The 14,161-nt window shown below is 59.2% G+C and overlaps 1 protein-coding gene across 1 annotated transcript in view; it reads right to left on the reverse strand.

Moving 5' to 3' along the window:
• LOC144954874 (neurofibromin-like) overlaps positions 1-14,161 on the reverse strand; it is a gene marked incomplete at its 3' end in the record, with an annotated part of 48,979 nt that overhangs the window by 18,902 nt on the left and 15,916 nt on the right. The window contains exons 3-6 of the mRNA XM_078885268.1: positions 11,461-11,556; positions 10,326-10,428; positions 9,947-10,034; positions 4,824-4,930 (exon numbers count right to left, since the gene is read on the reverse strand). Of these exons, the coding sequence (XP_078741394.1) occupies positions 4,824-4,930; positions 9,947-10,034; positions 10,326-10,428; positions 11,461-11,556 (394 nt within the window). The remainder of the gene's footprint in view (positions 1-4,823; positions 4,931-9,946; positions 10,035-10,325; positions 10,429-11,460; positions 11,557-14,161) is intronic.

Raw genomic sequence — 14,161 nt, forward strand, 5'->3', positions numbered from 1 at the left:
GTGTGCTGCGTGTGTGCTGCGTGTGTGTGCTGCGTGTGTGTGCTGCGTGTGTGCTGTGTGTGTGTGCTGCGTGTGTGCTGCGCGTGTGTGCTGCGTGTGTGTGCTGCGTGTGTGCTGCGTGTGTGTGCTGCGTGTGTGTGTGCTGCGTGTGTGTGTGCTGCGTGTGTGCTGCGTGTGTGCTGCGTGTGTGTGCTGCGTGTGTGTGTGCTGCGTGTGTGTGCTGCGTGTGTGCTGTGTGTGTGTGCTGCGTGTGTGTGCTGCGTGTGTGTGTGCTGCGTGTGTGTGCTGCGTGTGTGCTGTGTGTGTGTGCTGCGTGTGTGCTGCGTGTGTGTGCTGCGTGTGTGTGTGCTGCGTGTGTGTGTGCTGCGTGTGTGTGCTGCGTGTGTGTGCTGCGTGTGTGTGTGCTGTGTGTGTGTGTGCTGTGTGTGTGCTGCGTGTGTGCTGCGTGTGTGTGCTGCGTGTGTGTGTGCTGCGTGTGTGTGTGCTGCGTGTGTGTGCTGCGTGTGTGTGCTGCGTGTGTGTGCTGCGTGTGTGTGTGCTGTGTGTGTGCTGCGTGTGTGTGTGCTGCGTGTGTGCTGCGTGTGTGTGCTGCGTGTGTGTGCTGCGTGTGTGTGCTGCGTGTGTGTGTGCTGCGTGTGTGTGCTGCGTGTGTGTGCTGCGTGTGTGCTGCGTGTGTGCTGCGTGTGTGTGCTGCGTGTGTGTGCTGCGTGTGTGTGTGCTGCGTGTGTGTGTGCTGCTTGTGTGTGTGCTGCGTGTGTGTGTGCTGCATGCGTGTGCTGAGTGTTGCTACGTGTGCGCTGGGTGCGTGTGCGCTACGTGTGCGCTACGTGTGCGCTGGGTGTGTGTGTGTGCTGCGTGTGTGTGTGTGTGCTACGTGTGTGCTGTGTGTGTGTGCTGCGTGTGTGTGTGTGTGTCTGTGTGCTACGTGTGCGCTGGGTGTGTGTGTGCTGCGTGTGTGTGCTGCGTGTGTGTGTGTGTGTGCTACGTGTGTGCTGTGTGTGTGTGTGTGTTGTGTGTGTGTGTGCTGTGTGTGTGCTGCGTGTGTGTGTGCTGGGTGCGTGTGTGCTGCGTGTGTGTGTGTGCTGGGTGTGTGCGTGCTGCGTGTGTGTGTGTTGTGTGTGTGTGTGTGCTGCGTGTGTGTGTGCTGCGTGTGTGCTGCGTGCGTGTGTGTGCTACGTGTGTGTGTGTGCTGCGTGTGTGCTGCGTGTGTGTGCTGCGTGTGTGTGCTACGTGTGTGCTGCGTGTGTGCTGCGTGTGTGCTGCGTGTGTGTGCTGCGTGTGTGCTGCGTGTGTGCTGCGTGTGTGTGTGCTGCGTGTGTGTGCTACGTGTGTGTGTGTGCTGCGTGTGTGCTGCGTGTGTGCTGCGTGTGTGCTGCGTGTGTGCTGCGTGTGTGCTGCGTGCGTGTGTGTGCTACGTGTGTGTGTGTGCTGCGTGTGTGCTGCGTGTGTGCTGCGTGTGTGTGCTGCGTGTGTGCTGCGTGTGTGCTGCGTGTGTGTGCTACGTGTGTGCTGCGTGTGTGCTGCGTGTGTGCTGCGTGTGTGTGCTGCGTGTGTGTGCTGCGTGTGTGCTGCGTGTGTGCTGCGTGTGTGCTGCGTGTGTGCTGCGTGTGTGTGCTGCGTGTGTGTGCTGCGTGTGTGCTGCGTGTGTGCTGCGTTTGTGCTGCGTGTGTGTGCTGCGTGTGTGTGTGCTGCGTGTGTGTGCTACGTGTGTGTGTGTGCTGCGTGTGTGCTGCGTGTGTGCTGCGTGTGTGTGTGCTGCGTGTGTGTGTGTGCTGCGTGCGTGTGTGCTGCGTGCGTGTGCGCTGCACCGTGCAGCAGCCTCTTCAGGCGAGTGCAGTTGACGTTGATGTGCTGCGTGTGTGTGTGCTGCGTGTGTGTGCTGCATGTGTGTGCTGCGTGTGTGTGCTGCGTGTGTGTGTGCTGCGTGTGTGTGTGCTGCGTGCGTGTGTGCTGCGTGTGTGCTGCGTGTGTGCTGCGTGTGTGTGCTGCGTGTGTGTGCTGCGTGTGTGTGTGCTGCGTGTGTGTGTGCTGCGTGTGTGCTACGTGCGTGTGCGCTGCACCGTGCAGCAGCCTCTTGAGGCGAGTGCAGTTGACGTTGATGTGCTGCGTGTGTGTGTGCTGCGTGTGTGTGTGTGCTGCGTGTGTGTGTGTGTGCTGCGTGTGTGTGCTGCGTCTGTGTGTGCTGCGTGTGTGCTGCGTGTGTGTGTGCTGTGTGTGTGTGCTGCGTGTGTGTGCTGCGTGTGTGCTGCGTGTGTGTGTGCTGGGTGTGTGTGTGCTGCGTGCGTGTGCGCTGGGTGCGTGTGTGCTGCGTGTGTGTGCTGCGTGTGTGTGCGCTGGGTGCGTGTGCGCTGCACCGTGCAGCAGCCTCTTGAGGCGAGTGCAGTTGACGTTGATGTGCTGCGTGTGTGTGCTGCGTGTGTGTGTGCTGCGTGTGTGCTGCGTGTGTGTGCTGCGTGTGTGTGCTGCGTGTGTGTGCTACGTGTGTGTGCTGTGTGTGTGTGTGTGCTGTGTGTGTGTGCTGCGTGTGTGTGCTGTGTGTGTGTGCTGCGTGTGTGCTGCGTGTGTGTGCTGTGTGTGTGCTGCGTGTGTGTGCTACGTGTGCGTGTGTGCTGCGTGTGTGCTGCGTGCGTGCGTGTGTGCTGCGTGCGTGTGCGCTGCACCGTGCAGCACCCTCTTGAGGCGAGTGCAGTTGACGTTGATGTGCTGCGTGTGTGTGTGCTGCGTGTGTGCTGCGTGTGTGTGCTGCGTGTGTGTGTGTGTGCTGCGTGTGTGTGTGCTGCGTGTGTGTGTGCTGCGTGTGTGTGTGTGTGCTGCGTGCGTGTGTGCTGCGTGTGTGTGTGCTGCGTGTGTGCTGCGTGTGTGTGTGCTGCGTGTGTGCTGCGTGTGTGCTGCGTGTGTGTGCTGCGTGTGTGTGTGCTGCGTGTGTGTGTGCTGCGTGTGTGTGCTACGTGCGTGTGCGCTGCACCGTGCAGCAGCCTCTTGAGGCGAGTGCAGTTGACGTTGATGTGCTGCGTGTGTGTGTGCTGCGTGTGTGTGTGTGTGTGCTGCGTGTGTGTGCTGCGTGTGTGTGCTGTGTGTGTGCTGCGTGTGTGTGTGCTGTGTGTGTGTGCTGCGTGTGTGCTGCGTGTGTGTGTGCTGCGTGTGTGTGTGCTGCGTGTGTGCTGCGTGTGTGTGTGCTGGGTGTGTGTGTGCTGCGTGCGTGTGCGCTGGGTGCGTGTGTGCTGCGTGCGTGTGCTACGTGTGTGTGTGTGCTGCGTGCGTGTGCGCTGGGTGCGTGTGCGCTGCACCGCGCAGCAGCCTCTTGAGGCGAGTGCAGTTGACGTTGATGTGCTGCGTGTGTGTGTGCTGCGTGTGTGTGTGCTGCGTATGTGCTGCGTGTGTGTGCTGCGTGTGTGTGCTGCGTGTGTGTGCTACGTGTGTGTGCTGTGTGTGTGTGTGTGCTGTGTGTGTGTGCTGCGTGTGTGTGCTGTGTGTGTGTGCTGCGTGTGTGCTGCGTGTGTGTGCTGTGTGTGTGTGCTGCGTGTGTGTGCTACGTGTGCGTGTGTGCTGCGTGTGTGCTGCGTGCGTGCGTGTGTGCTGCGTGCGTATGCGCTGCACCGTGCAGCACCCTCTTGAGGCGAGTGCAGTTGACGTTGATGTGCTGCGTGTGTGTGTGCTGCGTGTGTGCTGCGTGTGTGTGCTGCGTGTGTGTGTGCTGCGTGTGTGTGCTGCGTGTGTGTGTGCTGCGTGTGTGCTGCGTGTGTGTGTGTGCTGCGTGTGTGTGCTGCGTGTGTGTGTGCTGCGTGTGTGCTGCGTGTGTGTGTGCTGCGTGTGTGCTGCGTGTGTGTGCTGCGTGTGTGTGTGCTGCGTGTGTGTGTGCTGCGTGTGTGTGTGCTGCGTGTGTGTGCTACGTGCGTGTGCGCTGCACCGTGCAGCAGCCTCTTGAGGCGAGTGCAGTTGACGTTGATGTGCTGCGTGTGTGTGTGCTGCGTGTGTGTGTGTGCTGCGTGTGTGTGCTGCGTGTGTGTGTGCTGCGTGTGTGCTGCGTGTGTGTGTGCTGTGTGTGTGTGCTGCGTGTGTGCTGCGTGTGTGTGTGCTGCGTGTGTGCTGCGTGTGTGTGTGCTGCGTGTGTGTGCTGCGTGTGTGTGTGCTGCGTGTGTGTGCTGCGTGTGTGTGCTGCGTGTGTGTGTGCTGCGTGTGTGTGCTACGTGCGTGTGCGCTGCACCGTGCAGCAGCCTCTTGAGGCGAGTGCAGTTGACGTTGATGTGCTGCGTGTGTGTGTGCTGCGTGTGTGTGTGTGCTGCGTGTGTGTGCTGCGTGTGTGTGTGCTGCGTGTGTGCTGCGTGTGTGTGTGCTGTGTGTGTGTGCTGCGTGTGTGCTGCGTGTGTGTGTGCTGCGTGTGTGCTGCGTGTGTGTGTGCTGCGTGTGTGTGCTGCGTGTGTGTGTGCTGCGTGTGTGTGTGCTGCGTGCGTGTGTGCTGCGTGTGTGTGTGCTGCGTGTGTGTGCTGCGTGCGTGTGCGCTGGGTGCGTGTGCGCTGCACCGTGCAGCAGCCTCTTGAGGCGAGTGCAGTTGACGTTAATGTGCTGCGTGCGTGTGTGCTGCGTGTGTGCTGCGTGTGTGCTGCGTGTGTGTGTGCTGCGTGTGTGTGTGCTGCGTGTGTGTGCTGTGTGTGTGTGTGCTGCGTGCGTGTGCGCTGCACCGTGCAGCAGCCTCTTGAGGCGAGTGCAGTTGACGTTAATGTGCTGCGTGCGTGTGTGCTGCGTGTGTGCTGCGTGTGTGCTGCGTGTGTGTGTGCTGCGTGTGTGTGCTGCGTGTGTGTGCGCTGCGTGCGTGTGCGCTGCACCGTGCAGCAGCCTCTTGAGGCGAGTGCAGTTGACGTTGATGTGCTGGATGAGTTCAATGTCGTTCACGTCGGCTGCGTCGTCTGTGCAGTTGGTGAGCTCCTGCAGCCTGCCTCACGCACACACACACACACACACGCACACACGGTGTGACACACACACACACACACACACGGTGTGACACACACACACACACACACACACGGTGTGACACACACACACGCACACACACACACGGTGTGACACACGCACACACACACACACGGTGTGACACACACACACACACACACGGTGTGACACACACACACACACACGCACACGCACACACACACACACACACACGGTGTGACACACGCACACACACACACACGGTGTGACACACACACGCACACACGGTGTGACACACACACGCACACACGCACGGTGTGACACACGCACACACACACGCACGGTGTGACACACACACGCACACACGCACGGTGTGACACACGCACACACACACACACGGTGTGACACACACACGCACACACGCACGGTGTGACACACACACGCACACACACACGGTGTGACACACACACGCACACACGCACGGTGCGACACACGCACACACACACGCACGGTGTGACACACGCACACACGGTGTGACACACACACACACGGTGTGACACACGCACACAGTGTGACACACACACACACACACGGTGTGACACACACACACACACGGTGTGACACACACACACGGTGTGACACACACACACACACGCACGGTGTGACACACGCACACACACACACACGGTGTGACACACACACACACGCATGGTGTGACACACACACACGGTGTGACACACGCACACGGTGTGACACACGCACACACACACACACGGTGTGACACACACACACACACACGGTGTGACACACGCACACACACACAGTGTGACACACGCACACACGGTGTGACACACACACACACGGTGTGACACACATACACGGTGTGACACACGCACACACACGCACGGTGTGACACACGCACACACACACACACACACGGTGTGACACACACACACACGGTGTGACACGCACACACACACACGGTGTGACACACATACACGGTGTGACACACGCACACACACGCACGGTGTGACACACGCACACACACACACACGGTGTGACACACACACACACGCACGGTGTGACACACACACACGGTGTGACACACGCACACGGTGTGACACACGCACACACACACACACGGTGTGACACACACACACACACACACACACGGTGTGACACACACACACACACACGGTGTGACACACGCACACACACACAGTGTGACACACGCACACACGGTGTGACACACACACACACGGTGTGACACACACACACACACGGTGTGACACACACACACACACGGTGTGACACACACACACCCGGTGTGACACACGCACACACACACACACACACGGTGTGACACACACACACACGGTGTGACACGCACACACACACACGGTGTGACACACATACACGGTGTGACACACGCACACACACGCACGGTGTGACACACGCACACACACACACACGGTGTGACACACACACACACGCACGGTGTGACACACACACACGGTGTGACACACGCACACGGTGTGACACACGCACACACACACACACGGTGTGACACACACACACGGTGTGACACACACACACACACACACACGGTGTGACACACGCACACACACACAGTGTGACACACGCACACACGGTGTGACACACACACACACGGTGTGACACACACACACACAAGCGGTGTGACACACACACACACACGGTGTGACACACGCACACACACACACACACACGGTGTGACACACACACACACGGTGTGACACACACACACACGGTGTGACACACGCACACACGGTGTGACACACACACACACACACACGGTGTGACACACACACACACGGTGTGACACACGCACACACACACACACGGTGTGACACACACACACACGGTGTGACACACACACACACACACACGGTGTGACACACACACACGGTGTGACACACGCACACACACACACACACACACGGTGTGACACACACACACACACACGGTGTGACACACACACACACACGGTGTGACACACGCACACACACACACACGGTGTGACACACGCACACACACGGTGTGACACACGCACACACACACACACGGTGTGACACACGCACACACACACGGTGTGACACACACACACACACACGGTGTGACACACACACACGGTGTGACACACACACACCCTGTAGTTGTTACAGTCTGTGCGGTCCCCCTTCTTGAAGAGGGGGACCACCAGGGCATCCTTCCAGTCCTGCGGAACCCGTCCAGTGGTCCAGACTGTTGTTATGATGTCATGTAGGGCATATTATTTGGTTCTTTCGGTGAAGTCACGTCTAAAGATAAAATAATAAATTTAATTAAATAATAGAATACGACGTTTCGATTGCAACACAAGCAATCATCATCAGGTATAATGAAATAGCGACATAAAATCTAACCAGAAAACTATAGTTTTCTGGTTAGATTCTATTATTTAATTTAATTTATTATTTTATCTTTAGACGTGACTTAACCGAAAGAACCAAATAATAATTCCTGCAGTCACGAAAGTTCTAAAATTAAGATCATGTAGGGCAGTCTGTGCACAAACGCCACCCTCCCTCAGCATTTCAGCCGGTGCCTTTCCTGGTCAGTACTTCCTCAACAGATGGCACCTCAGCCAGCCACTCACAGGGGGTGACCTCTTCCAATATCTGAGACACCGCAGCCTCAGCAGGGTCATCCCCACTTTGTGCCACGATGTTTTCCTGGCTGAGAGATTTCCCCTCCCCCAGGACCTCACAAAAATGCTCAGCAAATCTGCAAACCTGTTCCTGGGGGTCGGAGATTGGATCACCGTTTTTTCCTCTAATGATGGTAATAGATGTGGCGCTGCAGGTGACTTTGTTGATGGAGTTAAATGGTGATTTGTGATCGCGGGCCACTGAGGCAGACTCCATCTCCTCAGCAACCCGCGACCACCACCCATCCTTGCAGCGCCTCACGGCTCTCCGAACCTCCGAGCGAAGGCTGCGGTAAGCCTCCTCATTCTCTGACGTGGGATGCTGTCGACGATGAGAGTGGGCCTGTCGCTTTTTCTGAGCCAGCTTGAACACCTCCTCTGTCAGCCAGGGTCTCTGGGGAGGTCTGGACCGCGTACCCAAAGCAGCCATTGCAGCTGCATGAGCCACAGTCCTAAACCTCGCCCATTTCCCCTCGACATCAGGAGTGGGAGACGATGCCAACTCTGGCCGCAAGCGACGATGAAATTCTCGCTTGCAACTTTCATCAGCTAGCTGAGACCAGGCCACTTTAGGTTTGAAATGGGGTCCTGGGTGTACACCCACCAGGCGCATCTTACAGATGACTAGTCGATGGTCAGAGGGCAGATCAGCTCCACGGTAGGTCCTGGTGTCAAGGACATGGGCTCGCATCCGCTGGTCCGTCACTACGTAGTCCAGCAGATGTTCTTGCTTGGACCCGGCATGCATCCGTGATGTTGTGTGGATGCGCCGATGCCGGAAGAGCGTGTTGGTAATTACAAGCCCATGGGCTGCACAAAAATCTAGCAGCCTCCTGCCCTTGTTATTGAGCTGATCTGGCCCATGCCTTCCAATCACTCCAGACCAGGTGCCAACATCATGACCAACTCGGGCATTGAAGTCGCCCAACAAGATGACTCTATCCCGAGTGGCCACTTTAGCCAGCATCTGTGACAGGAGGTCATAGAAGCCATCTGACTCATCGGCCTTGCCTGCATCCCTCCACGGATGTTCGTCTTCGGTGGGGGCATAAGTAACCACGACCACCACTCCTCGTCTCCGGTTGATGGGATGGCGATCCCAAAGTAGCCTGGGGCTTACAGCTTCCCACACCTCACCGCCACGCTCCCACGCCCCCTTCATTCTTTTGTTCAGAAGAAGAGCCACACCCTGTTGTTTGGCAGTCTCCTGCCCCGAGTAGAGGACTGTCCACCCCTCACGGTGACAGAAGTCAGAGCCGGTCCACCGGACCTCCTGAATGCCACAGAGATCCAGGCGGTACCGGTCCAGCTCCCGACAGAGGAGTGGCAGCCTCTCCTCCTCCGCAGTGAGCGTTCCAACATTCCACGTGGCCATCCGTAGACGATTTTCGTTGTTTCTGGAGGAGCCCCGAGGGTGAAGATTCAATCTCCTGGCTCCGCCAAATGGGGTTTGGGCAGGAGACGTCATGGACGCCTGTCCCCCCGGGGCCTCCGGCACAAGCTTAGTAATTACAATTTTCATTCGTGGTTTCGTGGTAATTCATTGAAGGTGGAGGGGTTACCAGCCCCTGGCACCCCATTTGGCCGCTGTGGTGGTCACAAACGCCATGAGGGAAAGGCCACGGCACTGCCCACCACAGCGTTGCCGTCCGGCACCACGAGGAGGCAGGGAGTTGTGTTTGCCAGACACACACACACAGACACTCACACACACTCACACACACACTCACCCACACACACACGCACGGTGCGACGCACACACACAGACACGCACACACAGACACACTCACACACACAGACACACTCACACACAAACTCACACACACAGACACACTCACACACACACACTCACCCACACACACACACTCACACACGCACGGTGCGACGCACACACACAGACACACTCACACACACACTCACACACTAACAGACACACTCACACACACTCAACCACACACACACAGACACACTCACACTCACACACAAACTCACACTCACACATACACACACAGACACGCACAGACACACTCACCCACACACACACTCACCCACACACACAGACACACTCACACACACTCAACCACACACACACAGACACACTCACACTCACACACAAACTCACACTCACACATACACACTCACACACGCACGGTGCGACGCACACACACAGAATAACGCAGAGCCCAGCGTGTCCCACCCCCCCCCACGTGCCCCACCCCCCCCCCCACGTGCCCCACCCCCCCCCCCCACGTGCCCCACCCCCGCGTGCCCCGCCCACCAGCCCATCACCTGGTGGCCGTGCGGTTGAAGACGGCGTTGAAGTTGTTGCACGACAGGCAGAAGAGCACCTTGGAGGCGGAAGAACGCAGCTGGGCGGCTAGAGCCGGCCCCGAGATGACACCGCCACCACCGCCACCACCGCCACCACCGCCGCCACCACCGCCACCACCGCCACCACCGCCTCCGCAGCCGCCGCCGCCGCCGCCGCCACCGCCGCAACCTCCGCCCACTCCCCCTCCACCGCCCCCTCCGCTCCCTCCGCCCCCTCCCCCGCCGACTCCTGCCGCGGCGCCGGTCGTGCCGGAACTACCGGAGCCGCCCCCGGAGCCGCCGGAACTGCCGGAGCCGCCCCCGGAGCCGCCGGAGCTGCCGGAGCCGCCCCCGGAGCCGCCCCCGGAGCCGTCGCGCGGCTGGTGGATGAAGAGGCAGATCTCGGGCAGCAGCTGCTTGACCAGCATCGACTCGTCCAGGCGAGACGTGTCCTTGGGCTGCTGCTCACGCGCCGACACGCGGGCGGACGCACGGACAAATGTACACGCGGACACACGGACACACCGACACACGGACCGACACACGGACCGACACACGGACCGACACACGGACCGACACACGGACACACGGACAGACCGACACACGGACCGACACGGACCGACACACGGACCGACACACGGACCGACACACGGACACACAGACAGACCGACACACGGACCGACACACGGACCGACACGGACCGACACACAGACACACGGACAGACCGACACACGGACCGACACACGGACCGACACACGGACCGACACACGGACCGACACACGGACCGACACACGGACACACGGACACACGGACAGACCGACACACGGACCGACACACGGACCGACACACGGACCGACACACGGACCGACACACGGACCGACACACGGACCGACACACGGACCGACACACGGACCGACACACGGACACACGGACAGACCGACACACGGACCGACACGGACCGACACACGGACCGACACACGGACCGACACACGGACCGACACACGGACACACGGACAGACCGACACACGGACCGACACATGGACCGACACGGACCGACACACGGACCGACACACGGACCGACACACGGACCGACACACGGACACACCGACACACGGACCGACACACGGACAGACACACACGGACACACGGACACACACGGACACACGGACCGACACACGGACACACGGACACACCGACACACGGACACACCGACACACGGACCGACACACAGACCGACACACGGACGGACACACGGACAGACACATGTACACGCGGACACACCAACACGCGGACACGAGGACGGACACACGGAGTGGGTGAGCGTGAGTGGGTGAGCGTGGGCGATCGAGCGTGAGTGGGTGAGCGTGAGCTGGGTTGAGCGTGAGTGGGTGAGCGTGAGCGGGTGAGTGGGTGAGCGTGAATGGGTGAGCGCGAGCGGGTGAGTGGGTGAGCGTGAGTGGGTGAGCGTGAGCTGGGTTGAGCGTGCCACTCACCCCTGCCAGGCACTTTTCCAGAGTGTCCAGAATGATGAGCTGGGAGAGGTGCAGATTCCGCTCCATCTCCGCGCTTGCGTTGACGTAACGTTTGCCCTGCTCACCACACCACGCTCACCACCGTCACTCACCACACACTCACCACCGTCACTCACCACACACTCACCACACGCTCACCACACACTCACCACCGTCACTCACCACACGCTCACCACCGTCACTCACCACACGCTCACCACACCACGCTCACCACCATCACTCACCACACGCTCACCACCGTCACTCACCACACGCTCACCACCGTCACTCACCACATACTCACCAAACGCTCACCACCGTCACTCACCACACGCTCACCACCGTCACTCACCACACACTCACCACACGCTCACCACACACTCACCACCATCACTCACCACACACTCACCACACGCTCACCACACACTCACCACACGCTCACCACACACTCACCACCGTCACCCACCACACACTCACCACCATCACTCACCACGCTCACCACCGTCACTCACCACACGCTCACCACCATCACTCACCACACACTCACCACACGCTCACCACACACTCACCACCATCACTCACCACACGCTCACCACCATCACCCACCACACGCTCACCACACACTCACCACCGTCACTCACCACACACTCACCACCGTCACTCACCACACGCTCACCACACACTCACCACCGTCACCCACCGCACACTCACCACCGTCACTCACCACACGCTCACCACCATCACTCACCACACGCTCACCACCATCACTCACCACACGCTCACCACCGTCACTCACCACACACTCACCACCGTCACCCACCACACGCTCACCACCGTCACTCACCACACGCTCACCACCGTCACTCACCACACACTCACCACCATCACTCACCACACACTCACCACCATCACTCACCACACACTCACCACCGTCACCCACCACACGCTCACCACCGTCACTCACCACACGCTCACCACCGTCACTCACCACACACTCACCACACACTCACCACCGTCACTCACCACACACTCACCACCGTCACTCACCACACGCTCACCACACACTCACCACCGTCACTCACCACACGCTCACCACCGTCACTCACCACACGCTCACCACACGCTCACCACACACTCACCACCGTCACTCACCACACACTCACCACCGTCACTCACCACACACTCACCACCGTCACTCACCACACGCTCACCACCGTCACTCACCACACGCTCACCACGTCACTCACCACACACTCACCACCGTCACTCACCACACACTCACCACCGTCACTCACCACACGCTCACCACCGTCACTCACCACACGCTCACCACCGTCACTCACCACACGCTCACCACACACTCACCACACACTCACCACCGTCACTCACCACACACTCACCACCGTCACTCACCACACGCTCACCACCGTCACTCACCACACACTCACCACCGTCACTCACCACACACTCACCACCGTCACTCACCACACGCTCACCACACACTCACCACCGTCACTCACCACACGCTCACCACCGTCACTCACCACACGCTCACCACACGCTCACCACACACTCACCACCGTCACTCACCACACACTCACCACCGTCACTCACCACACGCTCACCACCGTCACTCACCACACGCTCACCACCGTCACTCACCACACGCTCACCACACACTCACCACCGTCACTCACCACACACTCACCACCGTCACTCACCACACACTCACCACCGTCACTCACCACACGCTCACCACACACTCACCACCGTCACTCACCACACGCTCACCACCGTCACTCACCACACGCTCACCACACGCTCACCACACACTCACCACCGTCACTCACCACACACTCACCACCGTCACTCACCACACACTCACCACCGTCACTCACCACACGCTCACCACCGTCACTCACCACACGCTCACCACGTCACTCACCACACACTCACCACCGTCACTCACCACACGCTCACCACGTCACTCACCACACGCTCACCACCGTCACTCACCACACACTCACCACCATCACTCACCACACGCTCACCACCGTCACTCACCACACGCTCACCACCATCACTCACCACACGCTCACCACCGTCACTCACCACACACTCACCACCGTCACTCACCACACGCTCACCACCGTCACTCACCACACGCTCACTACCATCACTCACCACACGCTCACCAAACGCTCACCATACGCTCGTGTGAGTGAGTGTGTGTGTGTGTGTGAGTGAGTGTGTGAGTGGGTGTGTGAGTGAATGAGTGTGTGAGTGAGTGAGTGTTCGAGTGAGTGAGTGGGTGTGTAAGTGTGTGATTGAGTGTGTGAGTGAGTGAGTGGGTGTGTGAGTGTGTGAGTGTGTGAGTGAGTGTGTGTGTGTGTGTGAGTGAGTGTGTGAGCAAGTGAGTGTGTGAGTGGGTGTGTGTGTGAGTGAGTGAGTGAGTGTGTGAGTGTGTGAGTGTGTGAGTGTGTGAGTGAGTGAGTGTTCGAGTGAGTGAGTGGGTGTGTAAGTGTGTGATTGAGTGTGTGAGTGAGTGAGTGGGTGAGTGAGCGTGTGAGTGTGTGAGTGAGTGAGAGCGTGAGTGAGTGTGTGAGTGAATGGGTGAGTGTGTGAGTGAGTGAGCGTGTGAGCGAGCGTGTGAGTGAGTGTGTGAGCGAGCGTGTGAGTGAGT

Source organism: Lampetra fluviatilis, unplaced genomic scaffold (assembly GCF_964198595.1).
Source record: "Lampetra fluviatilis unplaced genomic scaffold, kcLamFluv1.1 SCAFFOLD_406, whole genome shotgun sequence".
NCBI lineage: Eukaryota > Metazoa > Chordata > Hyperoartia > Petromyzontiformes > Petromyzontidae > Lampetra > Lampetra fluviatilis.